The sequence below is a fragment of the Triticum urartu genome, chromosome 7 (assembly GCF_003073215.2).
Source record: "Triticum urartu cultivar G1812 chromosome 7, Tu2.1, whole genome shotgun sequence".
NCBI classification, from domain to species: domain Eukaryota; kingdom Viridiplantae; phylum Streptophyta; class Magnoliopsida; order Poales; family Poaceae; genus Triticum; species Triticum urartu.
In genome coordinates this window covers 102,202,673-102,218,424 of record NC_053028.1, presented here as the reverse complement: position 1 = coordinate 102,218,424, position 15,752 = coordinate 102,202,673, and the positions used below count along the sequence as shown (strand labels likewise).

Here is a 15,752-nt window from a genome sequence, read left to right as displayed (position 1 = left end):
ATCCTATTTGAAATTGAATGTGTCATTTATATTCTCGACGGAACAGGCGCTCATGTGGCTGCTCCGGATCGCTCCAAGATTCAATCTAATAGTGCGAAAGACTATGAGCTCATGGAGCCCAAATAATGCAGCCGTACTAATTACTCCCTCAGTTCATAAATATTTGTCTTTCTAGAGATTTCAACAAGTGACTACATATAAAGCAAAATAAGTGAATCTACATTCTATATACATCCATATGTGATAGTCCATTTAAAATCTCTAAAAAGACAAATATTTAGGAACGAGGAGAGTAGCATTTAGAGAAAAATAATGTTAGCTGCATCCTCGTCAACACGTGTACGTCATCCACGATCCCACGAATGGCTAGGTGATCGTCATTCTTTTGCAAGATGTGCATGTGCCTGTAACTCTATACAAATACCACTGAGATCAATACGATTTATGTGTTGCATTTTTTTTCCGAATAATTTATGTGTTGCATCTATTCCCCTTTCACAGATAAACCAAACTTTGTGAGGCTGTGAGCTTTGTAATTGAAATTTCTAAGCTCATGAATGAAATTATAAGAAGAGAAAGCTAATGATATCTCCTTAATCTCCTTGATGATACACCATAGCTTTCAAGGGACCCTCCATTGAATGTGCTCTTGCTACTCAGCGCGGCCTTCGGCTTTGCTGCATTTTGGTTAAGTTAAAGGCATCACTCATACATCAATTTGTCCCCGATGCTCACTTTGGTACATCTTCGCACAAATACTACAATATCTCCCTAAACTTGCTCAACACGCACGAAATGAGCCAAATGAGGATAGTGCGATCTGTGGATCTAGATGTAATAATTATTATTATCGGTGATGTAATTATTATTTTTATTATTGGTATTCGTTGTGCTGTCGTAATTGATGATGAATAGATCAAAAAAAATTCTGACAAAGAAAAAGGTGACAACAAATGGCATGCTTAGTCAGCAAATTTAAAAAATTGGCTTGTGTAGTTTCCACGCGTGTGGATGTGCTCTGTTTTGTAAAAAAAAAAAAAGGACCTCATATTCAGTTTTCTCAAAAAGGGCCTAATTTTTCTATGACAGACTAAAAATAAGCACAATATAGCACAGTTCAACAACAACAAACTGAGTCTTCGACCAAAGAAAACAGATGCAATGGCCATTTGTTCTCTTCTCACAAGACATGTGTAGATTTTTCTGGAACGCTGAAACAAAAAATATGCATGCGTAGACAACTGCGTCATGTAGCATTTCGCTCTTTCCACGTCATTGCCAAGAGGCCGTCAGAAAGTAAACGCCAGTATTGTTGCTCGTGCTTACCCAATCCCCCAACCCAACAATGAGTACCGAAGTTCGGAAATGTCTATACATATCAGTGAATTACTTTACAGGAATGGAAAACATTATATCGCACAAGAGTCATAATCACAAGTAAAACTCTAGTTTCCGGAAGAAAAAAAAAGGCAATATATACAGGAGTGCTTAACTGAAGCCGGACTCAAAAGCACTTATGCCGCAGTGAGTTTCTGGATGTCCTTCTGCAAGAAAATAATACATGCCAACAATGACTGAGGAGTGGCAAATATTAAAAGATGCTAAGGAGGATAACATGCAGGGGATTTGTAAGGTGTTCTCTGCAATGTTGTGAACTACGAGAGGATTAAGGAATGTGCCCCTCAATGAGATACAGAAGTTTGGCATTCCTAAATCAAGCAATTTGAAAAGTAATGAGTGTAGTAAGCAAAACCATCTTATGAACGAAGCAATCCAGTGGCAAAATGGGCCGAAAGCAAAATAGCGAATGAATTAGATATTATGACAAATTGACTTCTGACTGATGGACTATGGCTTTCCAGTCTGTAGTGATGAGTTGGTGACACGAAATCAACTGCAGATTATATAACCCCATCCACCACTGCAATTAAGTCACCACAAGTCCTTTTGACTAAGTGGGCATTACCGCATTAGTTCAGGACTCGAATCTTCAATTTCGTCTAAACTTCTGAATTACATAATCCTACGGAAGGCAGAAAAAAATTGACACGCTTTCCGAACCCATGCTGCTTGCTTCTGGCTGTGGCCTGTGGGTGCCCCATCAACCATTGTGAGCAACTGTCATCAGAGACTTAGCATAATTCCATCATTTAAGCTTATGTAAATTCCAACACTGCCAAGGCTGTACGCTATGACCTATTATAACAACTTGGAGAATGTGCCATCTGAACCACTCGTGTAGATCTAAGGTTCACCAAGAACACCAATACCGCTCTAGACACATTGGAGTTAGTACTCTGTTGGTCAAGGCTAGTTTTAGCTGGATGCCCACACCCACAAGACCGCAGCCCATAAGGTACTGTTTTTTACATATGGACAAATGAACATATGTTCATTGTCCGTTTAGCGCCACATGCCAACATATGCTGGGGAATCTTAGAACTAGAGATCCAAATTCACTAAAATTAGATTAAAATAGGAATTAATGATAAGAGGGATATACACTATAGAGCCACAGAGAAACTTAACACACCTCAATTTGGAATGGTGAAGTTGTTGGTGGATATCTCTCCACAACTTTGCCATTTTTGTCCACTAGGAACTTCTCAAAGTTCCACTTCACTATATCACCCAAAAATCCTCCAGCACTCGACTTGAGAAACTTATAAATAGGGGCTGTAAATGGTCCATTGACATCAACCTGCCATTGTATGCATATCCAATTAATTGTGGCAAGTAGCTGGAAATACTGAATACAATGCATTGCTTCTTAAGCTGGAGTTCCCATACCTTATCAAAAATAGGAAATTCAGCTTTAAACCTTGTACAAGCAAATTGCTTTATCTGTGTATTTGATCCAGGTTCTTGAAAACCAAATTGATTGCATGGAAATGCCAGAATCTCAAACCCTGCAATTTTAAAAAGATGAAAGAAAATGATACATCCTACTATGACCTTCAAATTCATGCTCATGCCACTCCAGTAGCTGTTGGTCAGTTTCTTATGCTCTTAGAATAGTAAATTAATCCAATCAGAAAAGGCAGTTTTTACTTTTACTCAAACAAATAGAGAATGTGTCATTGTGTCCTCAAGAAAATAGAAAAAAACATCTGTCATCTTGAACAAATGTTGTTGAGGCCGAAGTCACCATAAGAATCTTTCTTTTATTGGTAAGCATGGCACAGTGTCTGATCATTCTTTGTTAGTCATGTGGATTGAAACAGAAATTTTTATTGAAACCAGATAGTTTAAAACTGGACCGGCCTGGGATAGTACCACCAACCCTGAAAAGTACCTGCTTGTTGATAGATAATTAACATAGACTGCTTCCACGGGTAAGGATTTAAAATTTTGCATGGCACTAGGGTGATTATCTAGAGCAAGACACCAACTAAAATCATAAATGAGAAGAGGTCTCTCATGCCATAAGCAATGTCTAATCCAGTGAAAAGAAGGTCTAACCAGAAATACATATTACCTTGAGTCTTGTACTTCTCGTAAAGGTGAGATAGCTCAGTGTAATTTGCTGTTGTAAGCCCGCTGGGTTTTGCAGAAAAAAGTGAGGGTTCATGCACAACAAAGAATAACTTAATGTTGGGCTTAGGAAAAAACGTATATCAAGAAAATTACCATTGAGAAGCAACATTAACAATCAACAGTGCTTTTCCCTTGAACTTGCTAAGAGAAACATTTTTTCCATCAATATCCTGAATAACAGAGAAATGTTTCTTCAGGCACGAAAGTTAAAAATGGACACATTTAATCTCCTCACAAAAGTATGCTCATTCGTTCATAAATCATGTATCAATAATTAAACATATAAAATGATGCTATATTACAGTCAAGGGAAAATCACTAGGGAAATAGAAGTATCATAATATTAAAAAAATCTAAATTCCCAAACTACATGTTGCTTAGGAAAAAAAGACGAACACACTACAACACAGGTCAAAATGGGCCACAGCCAATTTCATGAAAGTTCAAATTTACCCTTAAACCAAATTTTAACCCTCATAATTTCCCGTAATCTCTTATCATTTTACTTGGTCAGTGAATCTGCTTGAATATGTCCTCCATGTGCAGTTTAAGTCTGCAAACCAAATACGCCAATATATCTATATATTTATCCAATGTACCGACACATAGATGGTAATAGATCTACAACGAGTAGGAATGCATATATTTCCTAAATCCGAATAAAACATTTCAGAGATACATTTATTTAAGGTAATTTTTTTTTTTGAAATATGTTACTAGCTCACACTCCATAACTGAAGTAAAACCATGACAAGTACTATGGAATGGAGGGAGTAATATATAAATCTCCAAATGCATTGGCCTGACGCAGCCAATTTCAAGCATGCCCAACAACGCCATGGAGCATTTCAAATAAAATACTTCTTCCGTTCCTAAATATAAGTCTTTCTAGAGATTTCAATATGGATTACATATGGAGCAAAATGAGTGAATCTAAACTCTAAACTACGTCTATATGCATTCGTATGTAGTTCATATTGAAATCTTTAGAAAGACTTATATTTAGAAACGGAGGAAGTATAAGTATTACCGATGGATACAGCACATCCCACCTACCTAACGACACTGCATCAAACATCTAACACAGCTGTCCTGTCGCTTGTCGCTGTGTACAATCTCACCTATATGCATCCGAATTCACACAAATCACATCGATCCATTCCACCGAACCCGCACGTACAATCTCACCCACGGCGCAAGCTCGCGCCTCACGCGCAACCCAAGTACGATGCCACGCCACTATCGCGAAAATTACGAGGCCAGAGAGCTGGTCACCTACCTTCACGGTGAAGTCGTAGATGCTCTTCTCCGTGGTGGCGGCGGCGTAGACGACGCCGGGCGCCCGCCTGCGCCGCCGCGGCGCCGCGACGGAGACCGCCGCCCTGCCCCAGGCCCCCGACTTCGAGTGGGCCGCCGGGAGGCGCGCGAAGGCGGTGGCCGCCGGAGGGAGCCGCGAGACCTGCGCGGCGGGGTGGAGGCAGGTGAGCGCCGCGGCCGCGGTGGACGAGGCCATGATGCAGGCGGGGTGTGGCTGCCGCGCGTCGGCGGGCGGGCGCGTGGGAACAGAGTGGGGGCGGTGGTGGGCGGGCGCGTGGTGGGGGTTTAGCGCGGTAGCGGCGCCGGATTGGTTCGCGCCGATTCTGGTTAAGGACGGAGCGCTTTTGCAGATAGACCCCTGCGTTGATCTATATTTGGCCATAACTTTCTTCATTGCCCTTTCTTCAGAAAATTGATGGAGGTATCCTACTTCCTCGATTTAGAAAAATATTACAAGCGATCAATTATAAAAAAATCAATAGTAAAAAAATAATAACCATCGTCTTCATCAATTCTGGCATGGTTGAGCTTTCGTTGCCCCATTTAAGAAGAATATTTTTGCTGCACCCCACCATTAAGACATCTGGAATGAACAATTTGGCCTATGGTTTGTTCGGGACATTACCAACCACCGTCTTTAGACGATGGTATAATCACATGCATGTTGTTAATAATTATGTAATGCCTCGGCCTTGATCATCCCAATCCATAAAATGCAGGGACAAAATTTGGATGTGTCTGAAAACATGAATGCAAATTTGCAGTAAGCTTCCTTTTGTGTATATCACATACCTTGTTGTTACTTCAGCTGCCATCACCATTGTTGAGAAGAGTTGCGGTGCCAAAGGGGTAGAAATTGAAGCACCAGAGAAGCGCCGCCGTCGCGGTTGTCAATTTCTCATCTAGCAAAGCTATTTGTGTACATATTTTCTTAGATTATCTGAAAATGTTATGTTTAGGCATATGCAACAGCCCCACTCACCTGAAAATGGTGTATGTGAATGTTCTTTTTATTCATCACGTGATTTTTCAAAAACTAATATAACATCCAATTCACCTGAAAATGTGTATAAATTTTACGTGAATGTTCTTTTTATGCAATGCCGCAAATTTTCAAAACACCAAGGGGGCGTGCGGAAAAGAGCCTAAGTTGTGGCTGGTGGCACTTTTTTTTTAGGGGGAGCCTGGCTGGTGGCACTGGTGGGGCAGCGGACACGTGAAGCGCTGTGCGCCGGGCGGGTGTTGGTCTTTTTCAGCTGGCGCACGGCACAAGCTGGACCAGCCAAATTGCAAGAAACCAACCTTTATCCACTTCGTCGCGGACATGCAACTCCCAGAATCCATTTATTGAGGCACTGGACGATGCACACCGCCGGCGACGGGGATGCCGCTGGAGCAGTCGTTTCCAAGCATTATCTCCGGTCCTTGTCGCGTGAGTCTCCCTGTTCCATCTGCCATGTCTTTCGCGCGCGGGAATGAATTAGCGCGATAGGTTTTTGCTGGGGTCAATTCATTTACGAGGTTTGTAATAAATTGGAAAAAGGTCTATTTCTGGTGAATCGACTGTTGTGAACGATGTTCTAGAAAGAGGAAAAAGACTATTGTCAGTATTGTGAACGTAAAGGTTTCATCACTCAACTCTAGGTAGAGCTTAGAGCTTCTTCTTTTTTTGAAAATGGTCAGATCTATTATAAAGATTTACCGGAAGTACAAAGCACCTCAAACATAATAAAAATTACGTCGAGGTCCACCGAACGACCATTGCCGCCACCAGAACGAGCCTCCGGCGCGCCACTGTCATCGCTTCCATACTAAAGCCGGGCTGACCTTGCCGCAGTTGGGAAGTCTTCGTGCACGTACCCCTAAGGACCAGCGCCCTGGAGGCGCAGTCGTCGTCATTGAATTCTTGAATCGATCTGAAGAACTTAACACCAAATATCGCCATTGCGTACGCACGGCGAGAAACCCTAACCTCCCCGCCCCAAGGAGTTGGCTGGAATCTACGTCGGAGCTCCGTCTAATCCATCCAACAGACAAACTTGAGAAAGATCGGAGCCCAGAAGACTGACTCTAAAAAGGAGTGCCACCAACCGTCCAAACGCCGCCTCTGCGAAGACTAAAACCCTACCTATCTATATCTATATACTAGTGAAAGTCGAGATACCAGGATTCTCCTCCCCGCCACCGGCAGCCGGAGCGGTAGGCGGAGGGGAGGTGAATCCACGGGCTCGCCGACGGAGATTGAGGGGAGGAAGGCTTTCCCAAGTCGCCTTGGGAGAATGAAAGAAAAGCCAATGGTTTGTCAGATCCCAATAGCTTAGAGCATCTTCAACCATGGTAGGCTAACCAGACGCTAGGCTTGGTAAAGAACCTTGTATTTGAAAGGGCACATCTCTAAACGTGCCCTAGTTATTGCACATTCAAGTTATTCAATTAAATATAAAAAGTAAAGGAGAAAAAAAAACATGAATCTCTAGATAAGATTGATGACATAGAACTTAAATGTGCAATAATTTTGGCGCATCCAGATATGATTTAGCAAATCTATTCAAATTAAGTAATGATGATTAAGGTTGTGCCCCCCCCCCTCCCCCCACCAATTTGTCTGTTCGGGGAGTCATAATCCTTGTATCCAAAATCTCAATTCGATACAAAGTCATGCAATGTCGATTTCATAAGTTCATCATATAAGAAAGAGCTGCATTTGAAAGAAAATTGCAAACTACGTGGTACCCTACTCCCAGTCCTCGTCGGAGGAGAGTTTGGTGACCCCTTTACGGAAGCAGTTGTTCTCATGATCATTGGCGGTGGCTCGAATCAAGGGTATCTCCTCGTCGCCGATGTCGTCTGCGAAGAGCTCCTCCTGCTCAACGTCACGAAGGAGGATTTGGCGTATGTTCATCGCCACCGCCCGCTCAGACTCGAGGAACTCCATAATGGTGCGGTTCATTGCGACGAGGATGCTGTCATTGATGAGCTCAACGAAGGCGGAAGCACCTGTGTGTTCGACCTCGAACCGCGCCTCCACCGCAATGTGCTCCGCCTCCTCGGCTTGGGTGAAGCACAACTACCCCTCCGCCTCCTCCATCGAGAGGAGGCAAATGACATCACCTCCGCCGGCCGTAGCGTTCGCCACCTCAAACCTGACGGTGGGGTCAGCCTCCATATCCTCCTAGAGAGCTCGGGGATTGGTTGATTGCAATGCAGTCTACGCACCATGCCTCGATGGTGGGCACCTCGTCGTGAGCTCCGCCCAATGCCCCGACATCAACATCTTGTAATACGTGGCCTTCTCGCGGACCATGGCGGAGGGCATATGGTGAGGTCTGAGAAGATAGGAACGCCCTTTGTGGCGCGGACGGGAAGGGGAAAGGGAGGGAAAAGGGAGGGAAATTGCTCGTCTTCAATAGCCGGGGTTTGGCCCCTCGGGAGCCGCACCGATGAGGAACCATGAATACAAACACCAAACCAGTGACCTCCCAGGCAGACTGATGGGTTTTCCCATGGGTCTCACTGGTTAGTCCGATGTGGAAGCACATTCGAGCAACCCCAAATCTACCGCACATATGGCTAGGGAGGGGTGCCGCATGGAGGGTTTATCGGAGCCAAGATGTTTATTTTTAAGAAAGGCTTAATCTAGCAGTGGCCATGCACTACGACACAAGAAAACAACTCAAAACATGAGACGTGAAAAAATCATGCAGCTCTCATGAGTTGTCTTGAAAATTTAACAATCCATTACATAAAAAGGAACATAACAAGCACCACAATAATTTGTCAAGAAGATAAGTGTGAAGATCATTTTCTAATTGATTGAAAGTATAACCTTGTGGTTCTTTTCATTGGGAATGGTTATTTTTGTGCCGACCATATGTTGTTTGTCATGGTATGGCAGGGCGGTGATAGATAACAAAACCCTAAGCCCCCGCTTGGATTACTGTGTTTCATTCAGATACACCTGTAAAAAATACACGCAACTGCATGTGTGTATCCTTCCCGGTCGAAAATCACTCTAATCCAGTAATATACACTCGTAAAGTTGATACACCTATATTAAATTACACTCAATCCAAGCCCGGCCTAAGGTATGATATGATTTGTTCAAACACCACGGTCCATGCTAAGCATGATGACTTATGCTCGCAGTGTATTCTTTCCTTATTAGTCATGTTTTGATTATGTCTTTTATGTATTGGCACTCTTTTCGACACCGTGTTTGCATAGACGTGGTGGTATCATTCGATCATTAACATAATTATCATGCCCATTCTAAGACAAATATGCCATTTCGTTAGCAAATTGAAACGTTTGCATGTCGACCGTCTATCAGCGATCGAACGGCTACATTTCTAACATCAAAAACCACATAACAAGCCCCGGCCACCCGCACCGCCCGACGGCACCGATGCCTTCTCCCGGCCTGCCGCCCCCCGCCGCCGCACTCCTCGCCGACGTCGGCGCCCTCCGCCGTTCGTACGCACGCCTCATCGCCCTCTCCTCCACGCTCCGCCACCTCGATCAGGTCCTCGCCGTCTGCCTCGCCTCCGGCCACTACACCCTCGACCCCGCCCCGGCCACCTCACTCCTCGTCCGCTACGCCGCCCTCCGCGCACCTCCCCGCCAGCTCCTCCGCCTCTTCCGCGCCGTCCCCAACCCCGACCGCTTCATTCGCAACGCCCTACTCCGCTCCCTCCCGTCCCTCCGCCCCGACCTCCTCTTCCCCTGCCCCGACTCCTTCTCCTTCGCCTTCGCCGCCACCTCGCTCAACTCTTCCAGCTCCCGCGGCGGCATCGCTTCTGGTTCCGCCTCCGCGCGCGCGCTGCACGGGCTCGCCGTCGCCGCGGGGTACGCGGGGGACACGTTCGTGGCGTCGGCCTTCACCAAGCTCTACTCCACGCTGTCGAGAGGCGATGACGCACGCAGGGTGTTCGACGCTGTGCCGTCTCCGGACACGGTCCTCTGGAACACGCTGCTCGCCGCGCTGTCCGGCTCGGAGGCCATGGAGATGTTCGTGCGGATGGTCAGGGCAGGATCGGCGCAGCCTGACTCGACGACGCTGTCATCCGTCCTGCCGGCAGCAGCGGAGGTTGCGGATGTGACGATGGGAAGGTGCGTTCATGCCTTTGGGGAGAAATGCGGATTGGCACAAGACGAGCATGTTGTGACGGCGCTCATATCACTGTATGCCAAGTGCGGAGACATGGAGTGTGCACGGCATCTCTTTGACAGGATGGTGGCGCCGGATTTGGTTGCATACAATGCCTTGATCTCAGGCTACTCGGTTAATGGCATGGTTGGATCGTCGGTGGAGCTGTTTAAGGATCTGGTGACCTTGGGCTTGAGGCCAACCTCGAGCACGTTGGTGGCGCTGATCCCGGTGCACAGTCCGTTCGGGCATGAACAGCTTACTCGGTGCTTACATGCGTATGTTGTCAAGGCTGGATTTGATGCCAATGCTCCTGTATCGACATCACTTACCACTCTGTACTGTAGGTTAAACGACATGGACTCTGCAAGGAAAGCCTTTGATGCAATGCCTGAAAGACCATGGAATCATGGAATGCCATGATATCGGGGTATGCCCAGAATGGTTTGACGGAGAAGGCCGTTGCACTCTTCCAGAAAATGCAGGCGCTCAATGTGCCACCAAATCCGCTCACCATCTCGAGCGCTCTGTCGGCCTGTGCACAGCTTGGAGCTTTGTCATTGGGAAAGTGGGTACACAAGATCATCTCCAAGGAGAACCTCGAGCTCAATGTTTATGTCATGACAGCGCTCATTGACATGTATGTGAAGTGCGGAAGCATTGCTGAAGCTCGCCGCATCTTCGACAGAATGGACAATAAGAATGTGGTCTCCTGGAATGTGATGATCTCTGGATATGGCCTCCATGGTCAAGGTGCTGAAGCTTTGAAGCTCTACAAGGACATGCTGGATGCAAACCTTCTTCCAACAAGCTCCACCTTCCTGTCAGTACTCTATGCGTGCAGCCATGGAGGATTGGTTGAGGAAGGACGGACAGCCTTCCGGTCAATGACTAGCGATTACGGGTTCACTCCAGGTATCGAGCACTGCACTTGCATGGTGGATCTACTCGGCCGAGCTGGCCGGCTCAAGGAGGCTTATGAGCTCATCTCAGAGTTCCCCAAGAACGCCATTGGACCTGGCGTATGGGGGGCTTTACTTGCTGCTTGCATGGTTCATAAGGATGCTGACCTTGCAAAATTGGCCTCCCAGAAGTTGTTTGAACTAGAACCCGAGAACACCGGCTACTATGTGCTGCTCTCCAATCTGTACACGTCAAAGAAGCAGTACTCTGAAGCAGCTGGGGTGAGGCAGGAGGCCAAGAGCAAGAAGCTGGTGAAAACACCAGGGTGTACTCTAATCGAGCTAGGTGACAAACCGCATGTCTTCATGGCTGGTGATCGTGCCCACCCACAGTCAGACGCCATCTACTCGTACTTGGAGAAGCTAACTACAAAGATGATTGAGGCTGGGTACCGACCCGACACGGAGGCGGCATTGTACGACGTCGAGGAGGAAGAGAAGGAGCATATGGTGAAAGTGCACAGCGAGAAGCTGGCCATCGCCTTTGGATTGCTCAATACGGAACCTGGGACCGAGATCAGGATCATCAAGAACCTTAGGGTGTGCCTGGACTGCCATAACGCCACCAAGATTATTTCCAAGGTGACGCAGAGGCTGATTGTGGTTAGGGACGCGTCGAGGTTTCACCATTTCAGAGATGGAATTTGCTCCTGTGGTGATTACTGGTGATTCACTGGAATTTGCTCTGATCTCTTAACAGATGATTGGTTGATTCTTTCGAGGTAATCCTATCTGGAGAGCATTTGCTGAGCTAAAATAATTTGTAACCTCGGGCGGCAGTTTTGTGTGGCTGGGAGAAAGTCAGAACTGACTCATAACCAACATATTCCATTTCAGTTCCAAGCAAGACCCAAGGTTTTAACCCAAGGCACAGACTCTCTCGCCAGTATACAATAATTTTACCAGCTCATGGGGAAGCACAACTGCTTCAGCAGAAAGTTAAAGTCGTTGACAAAAACATCATGCTGAAAATAGAACCCTTGTAATGGATTGTAAATTGTAATATTTGATTGCCAATTGGCACAACATGCGAGCTACATAATAATTCGTGCTTTGCTACAAGTATGGTTAAAAGTGTTAACCAACATTCCTAAAAGCCAGAACATTGCTAAAAGCTTCCTCAAAAAAAACATTGCTAAAAGCCAGAACACACAAGCTTTGTTAGTACTTGCTTTCCTGGTAACAAATCATTACTTCACAATAGATTCTCCAACGAAAGTTATCGACAGCAGCTCTTTTGCCTAAGATGCTGAATGAGCTGTGTCGTCTTGGTCAGGGCAGAACCTTCTTCAGCCAATGAGTTGTATTAGTAGGCTTAAACCATGTTTTGAAAGCAATATGAAGGGCTGTCAAGTAACTTGAGTGATTAAGAAATAAAATGCATCACAAACATGAACTATGTCAAGCTTTTGAGACAAGATGATCAACTTATGAACTGCGTGAGAATTTAGTCCATTTGTTCCTACCTAGCACCTCAGTCCTTGGCTGCTTGCAGTCAGGATCCAGATGCCATTCAGTACATAACAGGGCATTTTAGCATGCGCTGGAGGCAAACAAGGTTCTTCATGAATCATGAGCTCAGATGAGCCTAGCCTAAAAAACATTGTTAGTGTTGATATTGCTATAGCCTTGTGAAGTTGTGATGCCAGGCCAGCAGCATTTTACATCAACAGTGTGTTTTACCATGCGGCGCAGTCTGAAAATCTGAATATCTCATATCACCATGCAGCTTCAACATGAACAACCTTGTGATGTAAAGAGTATGTTGTGCAAACACTTGCCAGATATCTCATCATGTCAGGCATCATTTTAAAAATTGGCCTTCTCAGTTTTCTGCATCGTCTCAGGGTTTGTTCCAAAATTTGAGCTATATCCCAAACAACACCACAGTGTACACAACACTCCATACTTCATCTGGACCTATTCCCCTGCCATAAGATCTGACTGTACACAGGAGATACGAAGAGAAATTCTCCTGAATAATCAATAACTCGATATGAACGGATCAGGTGCAACAAATACAACTCTGTGGCCTTTGTTAGACAATTAGAAAACATTCAATTCATCCATTTTCATGTCCCACAGAGCTGCAGCCGGGTAGCTTGACTAGTCCTCTTTCCTGCATCGATCTCCTGATAGCAAGAGACTTATCCCACCTCCCGTAGGAGGTATACAAGTTGGACATGAGCACATAAAAATCTGGCGTGCGAGGATGAAGAACCATCATCCTATTGATAGCTTCTTCTCCAAACTCTAACCTGGAATGGAGCTTGCATCCATGGAGAAAAGCTCCCCAGACACTAATGTCTGCTTGCATTGGCATCTTCTGTATGAACTCCAATGCCTCCTCCAGATTTCCGGCACGGGACAGCACATCAACCATACATGCATAATGCTTCATTGAAGGAGTGATGTTGAAATACTGTGCCATGCTCTCAAAACACTTCTTTCCTACAGAAACCATCCCAGTGTGGCTGCAGGTGGAAAGGATACTTGTGAACACTACATCATTTGGTTGGATATTGTCCTTCAACATTTCATTAAAAAGGTCGATCGAGCCAGCAGAATCGCCCTGCATACCATAACCTCCAATCATAGCACCCCAAGTGACAGAATTGCGATCATTCATCTCTCTGAACACCCTCTGAGCAGATGGGAGATCAGCACACTTGTTGTACAGGTTCAGCAGAGCAGTGTTGACGTAAATGTTCGACAGAAATGCGTGTTTGACAGCATAAGTATGGAAACATTTACCGATAAGTAGATCACCCAAACAAACACAGGCTGACAAGGCGTTCACTACGGAGATGGCATCAGGAGAAGAACCCTGCACCCTCATCTGACTAAATAGCATTAGAGCTTCATTGCCCATGTCATTCTCAACATAGCCAGCGATCAATGAATTCCATGTGACAACATCCTTGTTCGAAATTCTTTCAAATATCCCATTGGCCTCTGACACTGCTTTACACTTTGCATACATATCAACGAGCGCGTTCATCACCACATCCTTCTGAACCACACCTAACTTAACTGACATCCCATGAATCAACCTTCCCAGAGACAAGTTGCGCAACTGAGCGGAAGCTGAAAGAACAGTTGCTATGGTTACCGAATTAGGAACAATGCGCACAAATTTCTTGTCAGCGAACAGAAGTAATGCATCAAGAGGACTCCCATTCTGTGTGTAGCCCACGATCATCGTCGTCCAGAGAACAAGGTCAACAAAACCGAGCTCATCAAACAACCGCCGAGCATCCTCTAGCTGTCCGCACTTGACATACATATCCAGCATCGCTGCGGTAACGAAAGGGTTAAATACCATGCCAAGTTTGACCACTGACCCATGAACCCATCTCCCTTGGTGTAAACTGCCGAGCATGGTGCAAGCCGTGAGCACGCTCGCCATCGTGTGCTCGCTCGGCAGCACGCGCTCTTCCCTCATCTCGTTGAACAGCGCCAGTCCTTGTTCGGCGAGACCGTTCTGCAGGCAGCCGCTGAGCATGGACGTCCACGACACCACGTTACGGCCAAGGATCCTGTCGAACACCTTGCGTGCGTTCTCCAGGTCGCCGGCTTTGGCGTACATGTCGACCAGGCAGTTCATCACGAACCCGTCCGCGCCGCCGGCCTTGACGGCGTCGCAGTGCAGCCGCCTGCCGTAGCGGAAGTCGGCCGACCTGACGGAGGCCTTGAGCGCGAGGGAGAGCAGGACGACGTCGCCCTGCGCCGCGGGGCACCGCCGCCGCATGCCCCGGTGGAGCGCCACGGCCTCCACGTGCCGCCCCGCGGCGGCGTGCCACCCGACCGCGACCCTGTAGGTGTAGGGGTCAGGGCGGGGGGTTTCATCGAGCACCCTGCGCGCGGAGGCGAGGTCGCCCAGCGCCGCGTAGCAGCTGAGCAGCTTGGTGCGGGCGCGGAGGGGGTGGAGGAGGCCGTGCGCGAGGAGGCGCGCATGGAGGGCGCGGAGGGAGGGGACGGTGGCGCACGCCGGGAGGAGGCGGTGGAGGAGGGGGCCGCCGTGCCCGTGGGGCAGGTGCTCGACGGAGTGCGCGTCCGGGGGAGCGCCGCGTGGGGACGGCGCGTGCATTGGGCGTTCCGGGCTTCCGGTTCGGAAGGGTGTGCAAGGAGCCCACGAGGTAATAAAGTGCTAAGGCCCAGTTTGCCTCATTTTTCTTCCGTATCACTGCATTGGCGAAATCAAGTACTTTTTGCAAATGCCGCTCCCGTGACAAGTGTCACACTGGATGTGCATCACCTATCGCAAATTGAGAGTTTTTTTTTCTAGTTCCTTTATTCAGAACGTTTTATCTCTCAAACCTCTCGAACCGGTTTCATTATTGGATTCTTGGCACTGAGATCTTCAAAACTAGCTCCTACGTCGATAAGTTTTGACGAACATTTTTTCACGAAAAAACAAATTGAGAGCATCATTTTTTTTTCATTTACAAGAGGCATGACCGTACCTCTCGTGGTATCATATATGTGCCTCCACGAGAACTAAAGCTGTGCCTTGCACGAATGAAGAAAAAAAAGAAAACGCTTCTTTCTCTTTATGAAAGGCATGATCGTGCCTCTCACGGAAGCAAATTCGTGTCTCTATGAGAAGTAAATTTGTGCCTCTCACGAAAGAAAGAAATACACGTTTTTTTTATTTTTTAAGAGGCATGACCATGCCTCTCGCAGAAGAAAATCCTTGCCTTCATGAGAAGTAAAAATGTGTCTCTCGTGGAAAAAAAAAGAACGTGTTTTCCCCCTTTTTGAGAGAAATGACCTGCCTCTTGCGAAAC

At 46.5% G+C, this 15,752-nt stretch overlaps 3 protein-coding genes across 3 annotated transcripts; 1 reads left to right on the top strand and 2 right to left on the bottom strand.

The window, feature by feature from the left end:
* Nucleotides 1–1,350: 1,350 nt before the first annotated feature.
* LOC125519919 (phospholipid hydroperoxide glutathione peroxidase 1, chloroplastic-like) lies at nucleotides 1,351–5,165 on the bottom strand. The gene is made up of 6 exons (XM_048684696.1): nucleotides 4,817–5,165; nucleotides 3,631–3,707; nucleotides 3,479–3,540; nucleotides 2,791–2,909; nucleotides 2,534–2,701; nucleotides 1,351–1,544 (listed from the first exon to the last, which is right to left on the bottom strand). Exons 1-6 carry the CDS (start codon nucleotides 5,048–5,050, stop codon nucleotides 1,515–1,517), a joined length of 690 nt encoding a protein of 229 aa, XP_048540653.1. The 5' UTR covers nucleotides 5,051–5,165; the 3' UTR covers nucleotides 1,351–1,514.
* Nucleotides 5,166–9,231: 4,066 nt separating this feature from the next.
* Nucleotides 9,232–11,926, top strand: LOC125521171 (pentatricopeptide repeat-containing protein At4g30700-like). The gene is given in 3 exon segments (XM_048686218.1): nucleotides 9,232–10,397; nucleotides 10,400–11,684; nucleotides 11,800–11,926. Coding segments are annotated over 2 exon segments (2,370 nt in total). The 5' UTR covers nucleotides 9,232–9,259; the 3' UTR covers nucleotides 11,632–11,684; nucleotides 11,800–11,926.
* Nucleotides 11,927–13,012: 1,086 nt separating this feature from the next.
* Nucleotides 13,013–15,078, bottom strand: LOC125521172 (pentatricopeptide repeat-containing protein At2g03380, mitochondrial). The gene has a single exon (XM_048686219.1). The coding sequence runs from the start codon at nucleotides 15,050–15,052 to the stop codon at nucleotides 13,025–13,027; it is 2,028 nt and encodes a 675-aa protein (XP_048542176.1). The 5' UTR covers nucleotides 15,053–15,078; the 3' UTR covers nucleotides 13,013–13,024.
* Nucleotides 15,079–15,752: the final 674 nt, after the last annotated feature.